At 43.3% G+C, this 12,682-nt stretch overlaps 1 protein-coding gene across 2 annotated transcripts in view; it reads left to right on the top strand.

Annotated features, from left to right (window-relative positions):
* Window positions 1-12,078, top strand: part of Heatr6 (HEAT repeat containing 6) — a 34,191-nt gene extending 22,113 nt beyond the window's left edge. For both annotated transcript variants that reach the window (XM_070027167.1, XM_070027166.1), the window contains exons 11-20: window positions 109-208; window positions 1,639-1,994; window positions 3,203-3,325; window positions 3,605-3,691; window positions 4,354-4,488; window positions 5,899-6,021; window positions 6,735-6,859; window positions 9,191-9,287; window positions 10,690-10,894; window positions 11,146-12,078. In XM_070027167.1, coding sequence (XP_069883268.1) covers window positions 109-208; window positions 1,639-1,994; window positions 3,203-3,325; window positions 3,605-3,691; window positions 4,354-4,488; window positions 5,899-6,021; window positions 6,735-6,859; window positions 9,191-9,287; window positions 10,690-10,894; window positions 11,146-11,717 — 1,923 coding nt within the window. In that variant the 3' untranslated portion in view covers window positions 11,718-12,078. The remainder of the gene's footprint in view (window positions 1-108; window positions 209-1,638; window positions 1,995-3,202; window positions 3,326-3,604; window positions 3,692-4,353; window positions 4,489-5,898; window positions 6,022-6,734; window positions 6,860-9,190; window positions 9,288-10,689; window positions 10,895-11,145) is intronic.
* Window positions 12,079-12,682: the final 604 nt, after the last annotated feature.

The following is a 12,682-nucleotide window of genomic DNA, read 5'->3' as shown; positions in this document are numbered from 1 at the left end:
TTCCCAGACCCTGAGTTCAAGCCCCATGACAAAAAAAAAAAAAAAAAAAAAAAAAGTTCTATTTGTGCTTATCAACTAATGAGCTTTTTTTAAAAAAATATTTTATAGTGCCTTGCAAATTTAGTATCAAATGCACCATATAACCGTCTGAAACTCAGCCTACTGACCAAAGTCTGGAACCAGATAAAGCCTTACATTCGCCACAAAGGTTAGTAGTGTTTTTTAACTAATTGCTTTTTTATACCAATCAAATGTAGAATATTACTCGATTCTTTAAAAAAATATTCAAAGCATTTTTACAGCTCAGAGAGATTTTTATTTCTTCTCAGCTTTTCAAGGGTGCCAACTGAAAAAGTTGGCAACTTTTGACTCTAAACTCCAACAGAAAGACGTGAACTAAATAATTCATTGTGAAATTTAATTTCTGTATGTTTTAGGACAGTGGTTAGAGTATAACTTTAAAATTAGGAGTAAGCCAAGTGAAAGTGATTTCCTTCAAATGTATAATATCTTTTGGCAAAGGTAGATAGATGATGGATGGATGGATGGTTAGATATCATCCTATAGTACAAAATCTAACTTCTTTAACATCATCTCCTCTAACATTTACAGAAAATCTTTACTATCTGTAGTCTTATTTCTTGTCATTTCCTGACTTACTCCCACAGATAATATCTATGTGCCATAAATACCTACTTTTTGAATATTTGTTCTTTTGTTTGCAAGCTTTCAGATCAGATCATAAGACTCAAATGAGATACTGATAGGTAAATTTAAGTTGTATCCACTCTTTATACCAGTATGTAATATAGGCATATAGAAAAATAAGATCTGCCTTAAGATCTTTCATCACATTAGTGGCAAACAATATGTGAATACCCCAAGTCTCCTGACTCAGCCCCTGCTCATTCTATCACACTTGCTTTCTTTACTTGTGTCTTTAACTGAGGAAGAAAGGACCATGTCTCAAATGTCCTTTTCAACTGTCTGATTTTATACTGCAGTAACTTTTCATTGTTAAAATGCTCAAACCTTACAATGCTTAGGAATAAATCTAAAACAATGTATGCAAATGTATATGAAGACTGTAAGGACTTGATGAAGGAAGTCAAAGAGCTAAATAAAATGAAGAGCTAGTCCACGTTTATGGATAGGAGAACTCAGTAATAGCAAGATGTCAGTTCTTCCCAACTTGGTCTATAGATTTAGTGTAATCCAAGTCAAAATCCAAGCAAGTTAGTCTGTGGATATCAGTAAGCTAACGCTTATTTAGAAAGGCAACACAACAGTGAGGATTTTTTTCAGGACAAGTGTTAAGTGTTCATTATGTGCTACTGAGTCCTGGGATTATAGGCATATGCCACCACATCTGGCCAAATTTATATTTTACGTCACTTCAGTCTTTTTTGTGTTTTCTTTCTTCTTCATAATACTAATTTTGAAGGACTCCCAAGTCAATTGTCTTATAGAAGACCTAATGTTCTCTAATGTTCTCAATTGTTTCTTGATGCTATCCCATGTATTTCCTGTGAACTGAAATTAGGTCTGGAAGTTTAATTAGATTTACTCAAACAAGCATGCCTGCACAAATGTTTACAATCATGAAAGTCGTTCCCACAGTTCTGTTTCCTTTCACAGATGTTAATGTCCGTGTGTCAAGTCTTACCCTCTTGGGAGCTATAGTGTCCACTCATGCACCTTTACCTGAAGTCCAGTTACTTCTACAACAGCCCTGTTCTTCTGGGCTCAGCAATAGCAATTCAGCAACTCCTCACCTCGGCCTTCCTGATTGGTGGAAGAAAGTCCCTGCAGTGCCCTCTCAGGAAGAAGCATCTGTTGGCTCACCTAAAGGCTCTGCAGAGCCCTGCTGGCTCATCCGACTTTGCATCTCCATTGTTGTACTGCCCAGGGAGGATTCCTGCTCTGGTAACAATGCTGTCTCTGCAGCAGGAAGCACCTATGAGCCATCCCCCATGCGACTAGAGGCCCTACAGGTAAGAAGGTTCTGTTTCCTGCTCTCTGAAAGGAAGTAGCTATTTCTTTTTTTCCCCCTAGTCATGGGTCCTGAACTCGGGCCTGGGTACTGTCCCTTAGCTCTTCAGCTCAAGGCTAGCACTCTACCACCTGAGCCACAGTGCCACTTCGGGCTTTTTCTGCTTATGTGGTTCTGAGGAATTGAACCCAGGGCCTCATGCATGCAAGGCAAGCACTCTACCACTGAACCATCTTCCCAGTCCAGCCATTTCTTTTTCAGGTACATAAAAGTAATGTAAAAGCAAGACACGTACCAGCAGTATCAGTAGGAGGTGTAATTTCATGTGTAGGTGGTTTATTTTTGTTGTTCTGCTTAGAGGGATGTCCCTGGTTGTAAAATGTCAGATTCATTCCTTTTTGTCCCTTTTATTTGTAAAGCTATCGTAGTCATCCTAGGTGTTGTTTACTAAGTAGGGACAATAGTCATTCTGGAAAATTGTATGGCTATTTTTTTATTTCTGTTCAATATTTGTCTATAAATTCTGTTTGGTCTTGTATCTGTTTAGTGAAGCAAAACAATTGTTCCTTCAAAGGAAGAAAACAATCCTAGATTTTAAAAAAGGGGTGTGGCCTGGGAAGGTGGCTCAGTGGTAGAGCGCTTGCCTTGCATGCATGGGTTTGATTCCTCAGCACCACATAAGCAGAAAAAGCCTGAAATGGCACTGTGGTTCAAGTGGTAGAGCACTTGCCTTGAGCTGAAGAGCTGAGGGACAGCACCCAGAGTTCAGGCTCCACATCCAACAAAAAAACCAACCAACCAACCAACAAACAAAAAACTTGCTTTTTCTATACTTCAATATCAGACCTAGGTTTGATCCCAGCGGCTGCTACTAACTATCTGGATAAAATTAACTACATCCTTTAACATTTTTAACCTGTTGTCATCAGCTATAAATTCAATTACTTATCTCAAAGAATTGTTCTGAAACTTATTTGAGATAATATTAATGAAAAAAATCAGAAACTATATCATAGTTTCTGAATCATAAATTTCTGTATCATAAATTTATAATACATTTAACTGATAATATGTTAGCATAGGATCAGGATTTGGTCGTTTTTCATTTTATTCAGTATCAGATTTCAGACCCTTTGTAAGGGTAGCTGGTTTTTGAAATATTGAAGCAGTTTTCTAGATGATGGCGTTAATTCCTTGCTGTCTTTGTAGCTGTTGGCGCACCTGGCGAGGGGCTACTTCTCAATGGCCCAGCTCTACCTGATGGAGCTTGGTGAAGTGATTTGTAAGTGCATGGGGGAAGCAGACCCATCCATTCAGCTTCATGGGGCCAAGGTAATTTCATTTAAAGCCATGTGTGTTTTTTCTTAGAAGGAAACCTCTATTTTCCGTTCTTACCTATAAACCAAAAGAACTGATTTTGGTGTTAACAACTATAACTCTCATTTTGACTCTGCAAAAGACTTCCAATGCTATAGGGCTTTGTGAGAAAAGATGGAAAATCAGTTAGCCATTACTTTTCTTCTCGATTTGAGGTGATCTCCAAACTGAAGTTGTTTTTACCTCCACAGTTTGAATGCTCTGTTTTAATGGTTACTTCTTTTTCTCTGGCAGCTTCTGGAAGAACTGGGTACAGGCTTAATACAGCAGTATAAACCAGATTCTCCCACAGACCCTGAGCAGAGAGTACCAGTCTTCTTGGTATGGAAACGTCAATCCATAGTGTTCTTTTTTCGTGCTTCAGCAGCACTTTTATTCTGAGACTCAGTGATAAAGTGCACAGTATGTTTTCTCTCAGTATCAAAAATTGTTACCTCAAGGTGCAGCTCAGTGGTAGAGCCTTTGCTTAGCATAAATGAGACCCTGGGCTCAATCCCCAGCCTGGAAAAAAACAAAACCATGAAACTAACAGTTGTAATTCAGTGTATAGTAGGATTATATCTACATTGGATGAGGTTGAAGAGCCTTAGCTGGATTTAAGATTTAGATTCTAATTGACTCCTGTTATCTCCTTGTGTCTCTGTTTTCACGCTTAAAGTGAAGACACTGCTATAGAATTCTCAGTCATGCAAGCAAAAGGATTTATTTGAGTTGATGCCCTTTGAATGTGCACTTCAGAAACACATGTGTACTATTATTACTGTCATTGCCGCCTCCATCCTCTTCCTCATTGTTGTCACTATTGCTGCTTGGCTTTATTGCACCACAGTCTCCTACTTGATAAAATGCAAAGATTTGACTAGATCACTGTGGAAGGACTTGGGAAAGGGTTTACAAAAAGCTGCTATTTTAAGGAAACATGTCTCCTACCTAAGGTCAGATGTGTGTCTGTGTATGCAGTTATAACTGTATCTTTGCTCCAGGTGGTGACGTTCTGGACCATGATGCTGAATGGTCCTTTGCCCCGAGCCCTGCAGAGCTCAGAGCACCCGACTCTCCAGGCGAGCGCCTGCGACGCCCTGTCTTCCATCCTGCCAGAGGCCTTCAGCAGTCTGCCGGTAACAGCCTTTTCCTTACCTTCCAGCCATGTCTTGAGTCACGGGGCTCAAGTTTGATTCTTTTTTTTTTTTTTCTGAACCTTTTTTTTTCTGGTTGTGGGACTTGAACTCTAGGCCTGGGCACTGTTCCTCAGCTCTTCAGCTCAAGGCTAGCGCTCTAGCACTTGAGCTACAGCACAGCTTCCGACTTTTTCTGCTTATGTGGTGCTATGGAATCAAACCCAGGGCCTCATGCATGCAAGGCAAGCGCTCTACCCCTGAGCCACCTTCCCAGCCCCGTTTTGAACCATTTTCAACATTATCTCTGAGGAAAAAAGCATCTACTTGAGTTTGGGGAGAGGAGCAGATGAGAAAACAGAAAATCTTTCCGTGTTTTTCTGTGTGCTTCAGAAAGGAGGGGGCACTCATACGCGAGCATCAGGCAGAGCCACTTCAGCCAGTTACCATACCCAGAGATCAGAAGGCCTCTTTCTACCTCTGTGATCACCTTTATTTCTCTAAAACCTAGTATTATCATCTTAAAATGGAAGTCGTGAGAAATAATGTAAATCATGTGAAAAAAAAAAAACAACTTGGTATCTAGCTTAGTCTGTCTGAGATTCTAGATAATAAAAATACCATAGACTGGATGATTTCTAAACAGAACTTCCTATAGGGGAGGCATATTGGGGATTGAGCTCAGATCCTCCTACATGTAGGCAAGTTCTCTTGATTTTGAGGTAGGGCCTCTCTACCTTCACTTAGGCTGACCTTGAACTCATGATTGTGCTACTTTTACCCAAGTTGCTGAGCTTACAGGCATGTACCACTAAATCCAGGTCCAACATTTATTTCTAACAGTTCAAGAGACTGGGAAGTACCCACAGATTTGTTATCTGGTGAGTCTGGCTTTCTACTTCCCAGTTGGTGCCTTCCAGAGCTCTTGGTGTCTAGAGCCTCATTTGTAAGGATATGCAATCTCTGCTATGGGGGGCCTTGGGTCAGGCCTTCCCGACCCAATCACCTCTGAAAGGGCCTGCCACCTAATGCCAGCAACGTTGGGAACCTGAATTTGGGGATGATGTAAGCATTACTCTGTAGCAGTGTCCTAAATGTTCCCCTATAGTCTGCAGTGGTGTTTATGTCTGCACTAGTATATGTAAGCATAGCTCTTAGAAAAAAGGCCGCGTCCATGAACTAGAAGGATAACCCTGACCTAGTTCACATAGTTGATGGGTTCAATGTGAAGAGATGCTGCAGGCGCCCTCCAGAGTGAGTGCTCAGCTACTCAGAATCAGAACCACACCTGCCTTTTACCAGGGAGGGCAGCCTCCAGATCACAGCCATGTTGCTCTTTAACCCTTGAATATGAACTTCAACACGGGCGTGTATTTACTGTCGCTTTTCCTTTTGTCCATCTTCTGATTACAGAACGACAGACAGATTCTGTGCATCACAGTGTTGCTTGGCCTAAACGACAGCAGGAACCGTTTAGTGAAAGCCGCCACCTCCCGCGCCCTCGGAGTCTACGTGCTTTTTCCCTGTCTCAGACAGGTCAGAGCGAGCCTGCTTTGTTCTCCTGTGCCTCAGTCTTTTGTGGTTGTAGAGCTCCCATGTTGGGCAGTAAAGGAAATAGACTTATTTTGTAATCTGGTTTCCTTTAGTGTTCTTTAAATATAGTAAATACCTATCATTCATTTATTTTCAGTTATTGAGCACACTGCCTGAGTCACTTGATGTCTAGTACATTTTAAAATTACTGAATGAATAAGAATGAAATGGGACATTCCCATTACTATTACAATTTGGATGAAATGAAATAGTAATAGTTTAGAAAGCTGATACAGAGGTTTACTAAGAAGGAAATGGAGCTCTCCCTTGCTATCACGTGTGGCATTTCTCTCACTGAAGAGGATACGTTTGGGGAAATGTACTCAGAACGTTTTTTCCTGGAGGTAAAAACCAGCCTCAGCACAGAGGTTGTGTCCTGGACAGTCACAGGTTCTGAGAGGCTCCCAGCAGCGAAGTCCAGCGGCACCTTGCCCATCAAGCCTCATACCAAAGTACTGGGAGCTGCCCTTGGACTGTAGTGAAGGGCTAGCGTGCAATGTATAAGATGAGTAATTGGTTACATAAGTGACTTTTATTTTCCGAATTGAAATGTATAATCAAGGCTTCTTTCTATCTTTATGTGAAGATAAATGTGAGAAGGCCAAAGGCAACCCCGTGAACTCCTAAAGTGATGCACTTGTTGGTTTGTCTTCCAGGATGCCATGTTTGTTGCAGACACAGCAAATGCCATATTGATGTCACTTCAAGACAAGTCTCTGAATGTTCGTGCCAAGGCAGCTTGGTCCCTGGGCAACCTTACAGATACTCTGATTGTCAACATGTAGGTGACTCAGCATTTGTCTCCTGAGTGACTTTTTTTTCTTTTGAGACAGGGTCTTACTACTAGCCCTGGCTTAGACTTGTGATCTTCCTGCTTCAGCCTTTTGAGTGCTGGGATTATAGACATTTATCACCATGCCCAGATACTCTTGAGTGACTTCTCAGGCAAAAGTCCCAAGAGGGTGTCTTTCATCCCTACTATGAAAGAATTAGCAGGGACCTTCTCCATATTCTATAGTCAACCTTACTGCTCTTATTTTGTATTCCTTTAATAAAGTTAATAGTGGGGCTGGGAAGGTGGCTCAGTGGTAGAGCGCTTGCCTTGCATGCCTGAGGCCGTGGGTTCGATTCCTCAGCACCACATAAGCAAAAAGAAAAAAGCCAGAAGTGGTGCTGTGGCTCAAGTGGTAGAGTGCTAGCCTTGAGCTGAAGAGCTGAGGGACAGCGCCCAGAGTTCAGGCCCCATGACCGGACCCAAAAAAATAAAAAAATAAAGTTAATAGCTTGTTCTTAATATATATCAGAAATATATTATGATATATACTAAGTACTATATGTAGGTATACATTTACATTACAGGAAGTATAAAAGAAGAAATCCAAGGCTAGGGGTATGGCTGACTGTAGTCCTGAGTTCAGACTCAAATATCACACACACACACACACACACACACACACACACACACACACACACACACACACACACACACATACACACACACACACACACACACACACACACACACACACACACACACACACACACACACACACACACACACACACACACACACCAGAAACCCAAAACCTTAGTAGTGGTTGGGGTATGGCTGACTGTAGTGCTGAGTTCAGACTCAAATATCACACACACACACACACACACACACACACACACACACACACACACACACACACACACACACACACACACACACACACACACACACACACACACACACACCAGAAACCCAAAACCTTAGTAGTGGTTGCCATATTTTAAAAACATACACACACACACACACACACACACACACACACACACACACACACACACACACACACCAGAATCCCAAAACATTAGTAGTGGTTGCCATATTTTAAAAACACACACACACACACACACACACGCGCACACACACACACACACACACACCAGAAACCCAAAACCTTAGTAGTGGTTGCCATATTTTAAAAACATAGTGTTTGTATTTTTGTAAGTAAAATATTCAACATAAAAGCTGGGCACTGGTGGCTCACACCTGTAATCCTAGCTACTCAGGAGGCTGAGATCTGAGGATCGCGGTTCAAAGCCAGCCCAGGCAGGAGAGACCGTGAGACTCCTATCTCCAATAAACCACCAGAAAACCGGAAGTGGCGCTGTAGCTCAAGTGGTAGAGTGCTCGCCTTGAGCTGAAGAGCTGAGGGACAGCGCCCAGGCCCAGAGTTCAAGCCCCATGACTGACAAAAAAAATAAAATAAAATAAAATATTCATCAGGTTAAAAAAAAACACAAACAAGCCAGGCACTGGTGGCTCACGTCTGTAATCCTAGCTACTCAGAAGGCTGAGATCTGAGGATCATGTTTCAAAGCCAGCCCGGCCAGGAAAGTCTGTGAGACTCATCTCCAATAAACCACAAGAAAACTGGAAATGGTGCTGTGTGTGGCTCAAGTGGTAGAGTGCTAGCCTTGAGCTTAAGAGCTGAGGGACAGCACCTAGGCCCTGATTTCAAGCCCCACAACCAACAAAAAAATTCAAATAGCATAAATGGGTGTTCAGTATAAAACCTACCTCCTACCCTGCTGTCCCCATTTCTGTCCCCATTAGTAACTGCGTTCTTCACACCAAGTCACTTAACTCAGAATGAGTCATCTGTAAGTATTCTCTAGTGATTTATAGTAAGACCTTCCTGTGCAATCACTGCTGTGTGATGAGTCTTTAGTCATTCCCCTGTTCCTCTGCATCTGCTTTAGGACTTAAGCTTGTAGGCCTCTGGAAGCAGTGACCATGTTTGTGCACAAAGTTTCTGTTCTGAGATATTCCCTTTGGATACATTCCTAGATAGGAAACTCCTGTGTCAGGTAGTACCTGCCTGTAATCCCAGCACTCAGGAGACCAAGGCAGGTCAATCATGAGTTCAAGGCCAGCCTGGGGTATATCACAAGACGCTCTCTCAAAACAAAACATACTATGAGTTCTTACTGTGTTCTGAACAGATTTGTTAAGCTGTTTTTACAAAGTTTTCATAGTTATGCTTGATGAATATCTTTATATATGCTTATATTTTAAGTAGAGACTTCTTTTAACATGTTTTGTGTGCTTTGGGTGGAACAGGGAAACACCAGACCCAAGTTTCCAGGAAGAGTTCTCTGGACTCCTGCTCTTAAAAATGTTGCGATCGGCGATAGATGCTTCCAAGGACAAAGACAAGGTAGACTCCCAACAAAACCTAGTATTGCTTATTAGGCCCTGTGATGCTGGAAGCTTCCACCATGTGCTGTGATGGGCCTCTAGCTGTCTTGTGCTCAAGGCATGCAGAAGGTGTACGCAAAGTGTAATATGGCCCATATTACACCCACACAGTATTTTGATTTCTTGTATTTGTTTTAATAGTCATCCACTATTTTCTTCACCCCCTCAAAAAAAAAAAAAAGCCTCAAACACCTTTTAGATGGAATTAACAATAAGGGGCCCCTGACTTTGAATGTCCTTTATTGCATAGATAGGGAGACCTTACTGTATTGTCTAGCTTCTCTCCAGGTTACTGCAACACGGAAGTCCTTGTGAACGTATCACTTGGAGATGCTTTATGGTAAAGCACCTAGTACAGGACCTCTCCAAATTAAGAGCTTAATTTACTCCAGTGGTTCTGAAAACCTGGTAATAGTAGTCAACTGGAAAGCAATTCAGCCAGAATTCTGGCCTCAGGGTCTGGAAGTTGGTATAAAAACAAACCCCAAACACCTGCCTAGATGAGTCTCCTATGCTGCAGAAGTTAAGAGCTCTGTGCAGTAGAGCCCACAGGGCTACAGTTAGGAGCCTAGCTCCTCCTTGCCTTGCTGTAGACCAGCGGGGTTGGTAGGCCTCATGCCTCATTTCTAAAATCTCTAAGATGCAGGCTAGCACTAAAAATCTTGGGGAGGAGGTTGGGAAGGTGGCTCAGTGGTAGAGTGCTTGTCTCGCATGCATGAGGCCCTGGCTTTAATTCCTCAGCACCATATAAACAGAAAAGGCCGGAAGTGGCGCTATGGCTCAAATGATACAGCACTAGCCTTGAGCTGAAGAGCTGAGGGACAGTGCCCAGGTCCAGAATTCAAGTCCCACAGCCGACTAAAAACAAAATCTCGGGGAGGGACTTTGCTTTTTTTTTTTTTTCTTTAACCAATCCTGGGGCTTGAACTCAGAGCCTGGGCACTGTCCCTGAGCTTCTTTTTGCTCAAGGCTAGCACTCTACCACCTGAGCCACAGTGCCACTTCTGGCTTTTTCTATTTATGTGGTGCTGAGGAATCAAACCCAGGGCCTCATGCATTCAAGGCAAGCACTCTACCACTGAGCCACATTCCCAGCATATCAGGAAGGGACTTTGCAAGACCTCCACTTTCTGAGGGCTCAGGAGGTTAATAGACATGGCCTTTCAGGCCTCCATACCTTTCCAGGATACATTAACTCTCTCTTGCTTAGAGAAATCTGTCTCTGTCCTGGAGCTTGAACTCTGGGCTTGGGCACGTACTTGAGGTTAATGCTCTATTTGGCCCAGAGCTCTGCTCCACTAGGCTCTCCTGAAACATCTCTGGCAAAACAAATTTCTAAAGCTATTTATTACATCTTCTAGGTAAAAAGCAATGCAGTCCGTGCCCTTGGAAATTTGCTTCATTTTCTGCAACCCACGCATATAGAAAAACCGAGATTTGCTGAAATCATTGAGGAATCTATCCAGGCCCTGATTTCTACTGTTCTTACTGAGGCTGCCATGAAAGTGCGGTGGAATGCTTGTTATGCGATGGGAAATGTATTTAAAAATCCTGCTCTTCCACTCGGTAAGAACGTCCCCTCTCCTCTGATGAAGCACCTCTTTGGAAAACATGTGCCAGTCTACCCAGTTGTTAAGGACATTGATTACAATGTCCTCTGTCACAGTGTTACAGAGGATCCCTGGGGTCAGCATTCACTGCTCTGATCACATGGGATTACGTCTTAACACTGTGGCACAGGCCTCCTCCACTTCTCCTCTCATACCCCACTTCTTGCTAAGCCTTCACTACTTATAGTGACTGTGGATTCTTCCTAGGAACAGCCGCATGGACCTCCCAGGCTTACCATGCCCTGACATCAGTGGTGACATCGTGCAAGAACTTCAAAGTGCGCATCAGATCTGCTACAGCCCTTTCTATCCCAAGCAGGAGAGAGCGGTACGGGTCTGTGGAGCAGTACGCTCAGATCTGGAAAGCATTGCTCACTGCCTTGCACAAGAGTGAAGACACCACGGACTTCCTGGAATTCAAGTACTGCGCCAGCCTGCGGACCCAGATCTGCCAGGCACTGATTCACCTCCTGAGCCTGGCTGGCCCCTCAGATCTGCCCTGCATCAAAGAAACTCTTGAGCTGAATGGGGATATGGTCCAACCCTTTATCCTGCAGTTTTTGAAGTCGGGAGACAAGGGAGATGACTCCAGAGCAGCCCACACAACACAGGAACGAGACCAAATGATCAGAACGGCCCTGAAGCACATAAGCAGTGTGCAAGCACTGGCTGGAGACACAGCCAAAGGGGCCATCGTGGACTTCTTAGACAATATCCTGAGTATTTACTGTGATTCCTCAGGATCACAAGTGGCACTCTTTGAGTCATCAAATCGGTGACTGTTCCACCCCACTTTCCAGAGGTCATGTTTGGAAATAGGAGGCCCAGGCTTGAGTGCATGGTAGGTGGGGTTTAACCTTAGGGCAGGACCAGCCCACCTACCCCATTTAGAAGGAATTAACAGCTGTTTGAGTTCTCTGCAAAAGGCTTGGCCACTGTGGAGAGTAGGTCCACTACACAGGCAACGGTCAGGCTGGCTGGAACCTCCACCCTGGGCAAGCAGGAGTCGGGGTATGCTGTGGCTGAGCAGATCAGAGGTCTCAGCAAAAAAAACAAACAAACATAGAAAGACTTAGGAATTAGAATGTTGTACGTGTGTCTCCAAGAATTGGCATTTTCCTAGTAAACGGATGAAAAACATTTCTGCCATGTCGTCTTTTCACTAAGCAGCCTCCATAGAATTTGTGAGCAGAGCAGATGCTGGCCCGGCCTATCACACTCATCCAAACTCCTCATACCACCAGCTTCAAAGACCAGAGCCTGTCTCTCCCCTCCCCCTTCCCTCCTCCCACCCCAAGGAGGGGCTCAGCCTTCAGCACAGTGCTCCAAGCCTGTTGTTACTTTGTGATTTGTGCCCTGGTTACAAAGAGTTTTTTCTTTTTTGTTTTTTGTTTTGGTGGTGGTGGTGGTAGTCACAGGGCCTGGGCGCTGTCCCTCAGCTCTTCAGCTCAAGGCTAGTGCTCTACCACTTGAGCCACAGCGCCACTTCCGGCTTTTTCTGCTTATGTGGTGCTGAGGAATCAAACCCAGGGCCTCATACATGCAAGGCAAGCACTCTACCACTGAGCCACCTTCCCAACCCCAAAGAGAGTTTTTTTTTTTAATTTTTTTATTGTAAAGATACTATACAGAGGGTTACAGTTACACGAGTAAGGTAATGAGTACACTTCCTATTGAGCATTGTTACCCCCTCCATTGTTTTCCCCCTACTACCCCTTTAAAGAGAGGTTTTTAAGTTACATTT

This window comes from Dipodomys merriami, unplaced genomic scaffold, assembly GCF_024711535.1.
Source record: "Dipodomys merriami isolate MVZ:Mamm:240054 unplaced genomic scaffold, mDipMer1.0.p SCAF_19, whole genome shotgun sequence".
NCBI lineage: Eukaryota > Metazoa > Chordata > Mammalia > Rodentia > Heteromyidae > Dipodomys > Dipodomys merriami.
This window is presented reverse-complemented; position numbering and strand designations above follow the sequence as displayed.